The sequence below is a fragment of the Oratosquilla oratoria genome, chromosome 11 (assembly GCF_046742065.1).
Source record: "Oratosquilla oratoria isolate Oo_2021 chromosome 11, ASM4674206v1, whole genome shotgun sequence".
Lineage (NCBI taxonomy): Eukaryota > Metazoa > Arthropoda > Malacostraca > Stomatopoda > Squillidae > Oratosquilla > Oratosquilla oratoria.
In genome coordinates, this window is record NC_134787.1 from 69,061,138 (window position 1) to 69,069,867 (window position 8,730).

Consider the following 8,730-nt stretch of genomic DNA (forward strand, 5'->3'; position numbering starts at 1 on the left):
TAATCATCTAATGATACATTCTATATTTATTCTATTTCTAAATTATTTGGAGCATGAGTTCCAATAATGACCAAACTAGGTCCTCAATATTAATAAACACCTGCAATAACTTTGGTTTTCTTTATAACTGATGCAAAAATCTCCCATATGAAATTGTGAAATTACTAATCAATTCCTTGAACATTCTATTGCTAATGTCAATTATATGTCTATTGTAACACCAATAAATGCAATAGACTACTTTTTTATTATCCAAGTCTCTGAGTGAATTTGTGTTCATGAAATAAGATAGAAAGAATTGTATTTAATATCTCCATTAAGTCAAACTCTTCTTCAAATCTTAAAAAAGCACACCCAACATAACAAAAAACAATTTACCATGTTGACTAACATAAACTTTGGTAACTATGGACATATATGATAACTATATGCACAAACTTAATCCAGACTCAACCAAAATTAAAATTCAATGCTACCCACCCTAACTTTGGTTATTTCAATATGAACAATAAGATAAAAAACCTAAATAGAATTTTTTTCATATCAAATACTGACTATCACCACTTGACTAAGCAATCCCTTTTGTATCTAACACATGCCACCTCCAGCCTCATATCTCGAAGCCACAAGCATAACTAGCATGATAGTGTAGGGCAAATCCTTAGCATCTATGCTGTAACCAGTGTTTTTTTCTCTACAAGCTGTGGACGGTGCCAGAGACCGTTAATTATTCAGTATTTGTATTTTTGCACTCAAAAGGACTAGCCAAATACCTACATGTACAAAAGCCATATCAAAAGTTTTGGAAAAAACATGGATTATCAGATACAACCTTTGTGCATGTGGTGTATAATGTGTGCATATATTTAACTTACTTTCACATTACTGAGTCTAAATATGAAAGTTACATTATGTTTATTGAGAGGGCTCAAGCATATCTTGCTTTTGCAAGTTTTACCATCTTCATCACAAATCAATCTGGCAACAATCTCAACCCTTCAACATGTTGTATATTTTATAGATCTTAATTCTTATTAGAGCTAAACAATATAACTCAGAAATCCTTTGCAATTGTAAAGCTGTAGTCATGACAAAATCTATGGAATATACAACAATACTGAAAGAGGGTCAAAACTGACCACGCTAAAACCCTTACCTTAGGATATGCCTTATTGATATAATTATGTACTTGACCAATATGTTTCATCACTAAGCAGATTTCAAAGGTATAAAATTTTCATTAAAAAATTCTGGGTTAAAGGGGGCCTGAATAACAGTTTATCTACACTTCTGTACTGGTTGGTTAGAAAAATCTATTAGTATATGTGATTTGATTGTATGTATCTATTTAGCTACTTTGACAAGATAAGAAAAGAATTTTGAGCCAACAAAGCAACATGCTTTAACTTAAGTACAGTAAGAAAATCTGAATTTTTGTCATAAGTATAAGGTTGAACTATTTAAGGAGATGTAGGAATAACAAAATTTATGACTTTAGTATTCTAGATTACCATGATATCCACCTCATTAGTCTATTTCATTATAATAGTTTTATGTAAAAAATGCAACATTACTTAGTGGAAAAAATAAAGAAATAAAATAGATAAAAATTCCATTATTCAAGTAATTATATCAATAGCATGAATTATGATGTATACAATTTTGAATAGTGTTTCTAAAACATGGTACAAAATTTAACTTTTGCTGTTTTTCAATTTATATCTATCCTTTCCTTTACTAACACAATTAGTTTCAATAAGCATTAATAAACATAAAATGCCACATGATTTAAAGCTGAACAAACCATCCTCATTTTTCAATGCCTTGAACATTATGTTGCTAAAGAAGACACTTCAATACTTGCTGATTTATATGAATAAAAGAGCCAATATCTGAATGCAGGCTATTGGTTGTGAGGATATCTCTTACTCTGCTTAATATAAACATATCCCAACTCCTGTGAAAATTACATAAAAACTTCATGAACCTTGTTGAGTCGTTTGCTCTCCTCCTGTCGTTCTCTGGCTTCATCAATTGTTGAGGGTGTTGAGATCCCATGGGGCATTGCAACCAGGTCGTGTTCAAAGGAAAGGATGTTCTCAGCCTCCACTATTTGAAGAAACAAATGTATCTATTACTAACTCTGACAAAACTTCTTGCATACTTTTATTCATTTCTGTATAACATGTCCTTAAAAACTATCACACTACCTAACACAAGGTATTAGATCAATCTCAACAATAACATACTGTATACAAGACTAACATTTTATCCTATTTAGCTTTGATCCATACGCCAAGTCTGCCTGGTATCCAAGGATGAATGTGAGAGGAAGAAGAGGAACTAGAGTTCCTGCTTTGCGGGTACGTCGATATCTGGAAAATAAATTTTATATATTTTGCAAATCAAGAACACTCCAGAAAATAATCACAAGTATAAAAGTAAGAATGTCATAGTTATCAGGTCTTTTAAACCTTCAAAATAGTACAAAATAAAAGTAAATGATCTATATATACCAAAAGCTTCTTCACCCTTATATGGGAGGTAGCCAGCCAAGGTGTGCACCCACCCCAACCCATCCCACTCCCACCCTTAAATTATTCCTTGGGAAATGAACCCATTACAAAAGCAAGAGGAGAAAAACTTGGGAGTGTTGATACAAGACAACCTGTCACCTGACAGACATATCAGCTGGATTGTGGGGGAGACATTCAAACAACTGCAGGAGATTCCAGTGGCATTTCATTATATGGATAAAGAAATAATGAAAAAACTCAGTGAAACCCTGATACATCCAAGACTGAAATATGCATCAGTTGTAAGGGTCTCACACAAGAGTGAAGGATGTAAGCAAGATTGAGAGAATACAAAGGGCAACAACCAAAATGGTCCCTAGCCTGACAGATAAACATTATGAGAAAAAACTAAAAGCACTGGGTCTGCTAACTTTGAAAGATCAAAGAGAAAGAGGCGATATGATTACAACATTCAGGTCACTGTAGGAGATAGATTGCACTGACAGAAGAGATCTCCTGATTAAATATGGGAGGGCTTAAGAGGTCATGGGAATAAATAAAGAAAGACCACATGTCTATAGGAAGTGAAGAAATACAGTTTTCCATATAGATGGAATAAGTTAGAAGGTGATATATCCCAAGCTCAAATCTATATACCAGAGCTTTTTCCCCCTTATATGGAAGGTAACCAAGTCAAAGGAATGTATTTACTCCCACCCATTCCACTCCCCTCCACCACCCTTTTCTCTCATCTTAGCTCCTCATGGATGATGGGTCATCCCTGAATTCCACTTACTGCCCAGGGTCAGAAGCAGTAGCAAGACACAGTATATCCACAGCAAGGCCACTTCACTTAATCGGCAAACTCCCCCCTCTCCATCCCCTCATGCAGAAAAAGAGAAAGATAATCCATTATTATATTTGGAAATCAAGGATATAGATTACAAAGGCGGAGCATGCCGACAGGAGACCTTTTGGTCCATATATAGGTTGGATGCGGAAAAAATCATAATTATAAAATAATAAAAAAAACTATAATAATGTAAATAACAAATAAAATACATAAATAAATGCATAGGTATAGTTAAATAATAAACAAACAGATAAATAGTAAATAATAATAAATTGACATATAACTAATACATACATACATACATATACCAAGGCTTTTTCACACTTACAAGGGAGGTAGCCAAAAAGGGAAAGGCATAAAATCATTTCCACCCATTCCATCCCTGAATACACTCCACACCCCTCCACCCTCCCTCCTATCTGAGCACCTCCTGGATGACGGATCATCCCTGCACCTTGTCCACTGCCCTGGGTCAGAAACAGTGTCACAAGACACAGCACATCCACAGCAAGGCCGCTTCATTAAATCGGCGACCCCCCCTCTCCGTCCCCCCATTGCATAACTAATAATAAATGAAAATTAAACAGACAAATGATAACAAAACAAAAACAAATAATATAAAATAGATTATAATCATTAAAGCATCTTGCTTAGGTGTTTATCTAAATGATTCTTAAAGCTTCAAACTGAACTACATTGCACTACCTGTGCAGGAAGTTTATTCCATTCATTAACTACACAGTTGGCAAAGTTGTGTTTACCTACTTCCAAATTGAATCTATTTCTAGACAGTTTGAGAGCATTGTTTCTTGTCTGATTCTCATTCAATGTGAAAATTTTGTCACTTTTGATGTTGTCAATTCCCTTTAGAATTTTAAAGACCTGTATCAAGTCACCTCTGAGTCTACGCTTTTTTAGGGAAAACAGATTCATATGTTTTAGTTGATTTTTGTATGATTTATTTTTTATATTTGGAATCAGTTTTGTGGCTCGCCGTTGTACTTTTTCCAATCTGTCAATGTCTTTAATGAGATTCGGTGACCATACGGAAACAGCATATTCCAAATGTGGACGAACTAACGATTTATATAGCTTGTTAATGAGTGATGGACTTTTGAAATCAAAAGATCGCACAATCAGTCCTAGAATCTTATTTGCTGGAACTGTACATGAATTTCAGACTAGGTATGATAAAAATCGGAGAATAGGAGACAGGACCCAAAAAGCATTGCTCCTCTCCTGTATACTACAATTAGTTACATGAAATTACTGATGGTGTTGGAATTTAGCCCTTGAATAGAATGGTGCACATTTAAGCTACATACCAGAGGGGCCTAACATTCAATGCACTTTTACAGGCATGAACCAACAAGGGAATTTAGAGTATATCAACACAAGGGAAAACTTTGGCAACCTACATCTAGAAACTCAACTGGCCCAAGTGGGCTTACAGCTGGTAATTTGCTCATCAGCCTACAACTCTACCAAACATGCTGTTATGCCTTCCTTTACTCTTTCCTCTACCTGACTTGTCTCTTTGTAATCTCACTTGGTTCCAAAACATCTTTTCAATATTCTCAGACAAACACCTACCCCTATCTGATATGGCTGATACAGAGGCTTTGTGGAATGTGATGTGGATGTGTGGAATAGGAGGAAGTCTGTTGAATATGATCCAAAGTTTTACACGAGGTTTGGAGTTGGTGAGTGAGGGAGAAGGTACATGGGAGTTGTTTGTGATGACACTGTACTTGTGGTTGATTCAGATGAGAAATTAAGCAGTTGGTGATAATTTGGGTGTGTGAAACATAGCTACAAGTGAATGAGGGCAAAAGTAATGAGATAAGATTTATAAGGAATGATAATGACAGGTCAAGCACAAGTGAGATGTAAAAGGTGAGAGGCAGGAGGTAGTGGTGAATGAAAGAGTAGATGTAGAGGTGAAATATAGAGTAAAGGAAAGAAAGACTGGCAACTGGGTTCATTCAAGACAGAATGGTCAATATTTCACATCATAACAGTGTCGAGTTTGAGTGTGTAGTAAGTAAAGTAGAGTAAAGGAATAAGATAACCTACTGACCTTGGAGTTGTCTTCAGAGTATAAAAGTTTTGTTATCTATGAGATATGATCAGTGGGTGAAGAGCCGCATGTCAAGAATATATGGTACAAATTCTTTCTTCAATTTTTCAATCTTGTAGCATACTTTACAGATTCTGTTCTGAAAAGTGACAAACTAAACTATTTTACTCTACTGAGGGTTACACCTTAGAGATGGAGTTCAAACGACTAACCTAATCAATACTGTGACATATTTAATATTTTTCCTGGTTAATTCTTTCATGGTTATTCATAATACTTTTTTTTTACAGTTCCCAGGTGTTTTTTCTTCAGGTGAAGCAAACTCTTTGCAGACTGAACGAGTCAAACACTTCAATTAAGCTTTTTACTGTTGTCCATGACTCCCATTTGTTCTGGCTACCCACACATGATCTTATTCAGTTGAAAGAAAACTACACAGAAAAAGAATATCTATCTCAACTAACCACTAGATAATCTTTTTATTGCAGCTACCACCAGGTAATTCTATTCAGCCAAGGGCCACCTCGTGCAGTGAAAGGGTGAATGACAAGAGTCAAAGGATTACAAAGGCGGAGTATGCTGACAGGAGACCTTTTGGTCCATATCAAGGTCGGATGTAAAAAAAAAATTATAATGATAAATAAAAACTATGATAAAATAATAATGAATAAAATAAATGCATAGGTATAGTTAAATAATAAACAAACAGGTAAATAGTAAATAATAATAAATTGACATATAACTAATAATAAATGAGAATCAAACAAATAATAATAAACAGACAAATGATAACAAGACAAGTAAACAAATAATATAAAATAAATGACGGTCATTACAGCATCTTGCTTATGTAACTGAAGCATAGTTCCTGGACAAATGGGGTTCAGACACCATGCAACACTTCAGGGAACCTAAGCTCAGTGACCCCACAATCATCCCTATTCTTATTAACAAATGTCTTGTTTAACCTAAGCATGGTTCCTGGATGGGGGACATATTGATAGGGTCACAATGTAAATAAAGCAGTGGGAATCAACCAGTTTTGGTTGTCAGGCCCTGCTGTGGTTGTGCTATATCTTGCTGCATTGGTTCTGACCCATGCAGTGGGTGGGGGACAGGGTCAAGCTAAGCTATTTCTTAACAGGGAAACAATAGAGGGCATATTGGTGTGGGACAGGTACAAGGTAGGTGCATGCTTTGGCTGGCTACCTCCCTAAGAGGGGGAAGGAGCCTTTTGGTATATAGATAAATGGTTCCTGGGCAAATTAAATTCAAAAGAACACTATGAAACACTGCAAGGAACCTAAAGATCACTGACCCTGCAATCATTCCTATAGATGAAAGTGCATAAAAGGCACCAAACCAGTAGAGCAGTTCTCTCGACCTTGCTATCTGCATCGCCATCATTTTCTCTCTCATTTCATTTTGCATGTGTATCTGTCGTTCCAGCTGGTATTTTGGGAGATAAAAGAATAAAATTAGAATTATTATAAAAATTAATAAGAACAGAGTTCAATGTATATACATATACATATGTATATATATATACACAGCTTTTTACCCCCTTACAAGGGAGGTAGCCAAAGTTAAAGGCATAAATCCACTCCTATCTATTCCATCCCCACATACTCCACTCCCATTCACCACACAAAAGAGGAAATATAGTAATCATGTGTGATTTTAACTCAAAAGAAACATGTTGGGAAGAAATGATAGTGAAGGGTGGAGAATACCTCTGGGGAAACATACTACTTGATAGGACCATTGAATACACAATGACTCAGTGGGTCAAGGAAAATACCAGATACAGAAACAATGCAGAACCATCAAGACTAGATTTAATACTTGTGTTGGAACCTGAAATTGTGAACAGATTTGATTACAAAACTCCAATAGGGAAGAGTGACCATGTACAAATAGAATTCAAACTAAAAGAGCAAATGGAGTTAAGAAATGAGAAACATAGAAAAGGAAAAAAAAAAAATTGAGAAACTCAAAAAATTCTTTCAAAATGCAAATTGGGATAACTTCTCTGCAACCCCTCCAAAGTCATTGAACACCTTATACTTCAACTCATCACACCACATGTTGAATCACACCCTTGCTGAATCACAACACTGTTTTAGGCCACTACATTCCACAAACACTCTTCTGATAAACCTCACGCAAAGAATATTAGATGGCATCTATTTAGATAGGCCTTATCATAGTATACTTCTCATAACATTAGACATTAGTAAAGATTTTGACACTATCCTCTGCCACAATCTAACAAACTATATGACACAGATATGCACAATAACATTAAAAGATGGCTGGCCAATTATCTGGCAGGCAGGAATCCTTATGTGTCATAATGGTCAATCACACACCAGAAACATAGAATGGAGTACCACAGGGCTCAGTTCTATCCCACACACTCTTTAATCTCTACATGCATGATATACCCACACCAGACACCTCAGAAATACAATTCTCTTCCTACACAGATGACATAACAATCACATGTATACATTGTAACAAAGACAAAACTGTAGAAATAATACAGCCATACCTTGATACACTCAACACATGGTTCATTAGACTCAAAATAGCCCCAGCCAAATCTACAGCAACACTCCTCACCAACTGGAAAAATGAACACAAATGCATACCTCATCTCTACATCAATGCCACTGTAATACCACACACACACACATGACGGTCAAAGTGACAGCGAAGTTTGAAACCCCAGGAAAACTTCAAAATTTCGTCGATCTCAACGAGGGAGTACCTTTGTTGTATTAGTAGGGAAGGGGAAAGCTCACGTAGTTGGAAGGTGAACAAAAAGGAGAAAGGGAGGGATTACTGAGGAAAATGGAAGGAAATGAGGAAGGAGACGAATGGGCTCCCTGGACATCAGAATGAATGTCCAACAAAAGGGCTGCAGACAATGCAGGAAAGTAAAAAATATCAGTAAAGGCACTAAAATTAGAAATATAGATAAGAACAACACAATAGAAAGTGGAGATAATAGTTTCCATGGATTTAATGAGAGAGGGGATGCCAACCTCCCCCGATTAACAAGTCCAGAGGAAACACTAGAGAAAATGAACGAACACTGGGAGGTTAGGTTCAGCCAACTTACACAGATTATGCAAAGAGCTGATAAATTGGAAGAACTAAAGGAGAACCAAAACCTAAATAAAGAAACAGAAGAATTAAAAAGACAGTTAAAAGAAGTAAAAGATGAGAATGAGGAATTAAAGAATAAAAATAAAGATAATAAGGAGTCCATAGCA

The 8,730-nt window shown here is 35.7% G+C and overlaps 1 protein-coding gene across 2 annotated transcripts in view; it reads right to left on the minus strand.

Moving 5' to 3' along the window:
• The window catches only part of LOC143029913 (plasminogen receptor (KT)-like), a gene marked incomplete at its 5' end in the record, with an annotated part of 38,298 nt that extends 31,400 nt beyond the window's left edge, over positions 1 to 6,898 (minus strand). For both annotated transcript variants that reach the window (XR_012966892.1, XM_076193115.1), the window contains 3 exon segments: positions 1,988 to 2,109; positions 2,266 to 2,375; positions 6,768 to 6,898. Coding sequence is in view for 1 of the 2 variants with exons in the window: in XM_076193115.1 (XP_076049230.1) it covers positions 1,988 to 2,109; positions 2,266 to 2,375; positions 6,768 to 6,898 (363 nt within the window).
• Between the last annotated feature and the right edge of the window lie 1,832 nt (positions 6,899 to 8,730).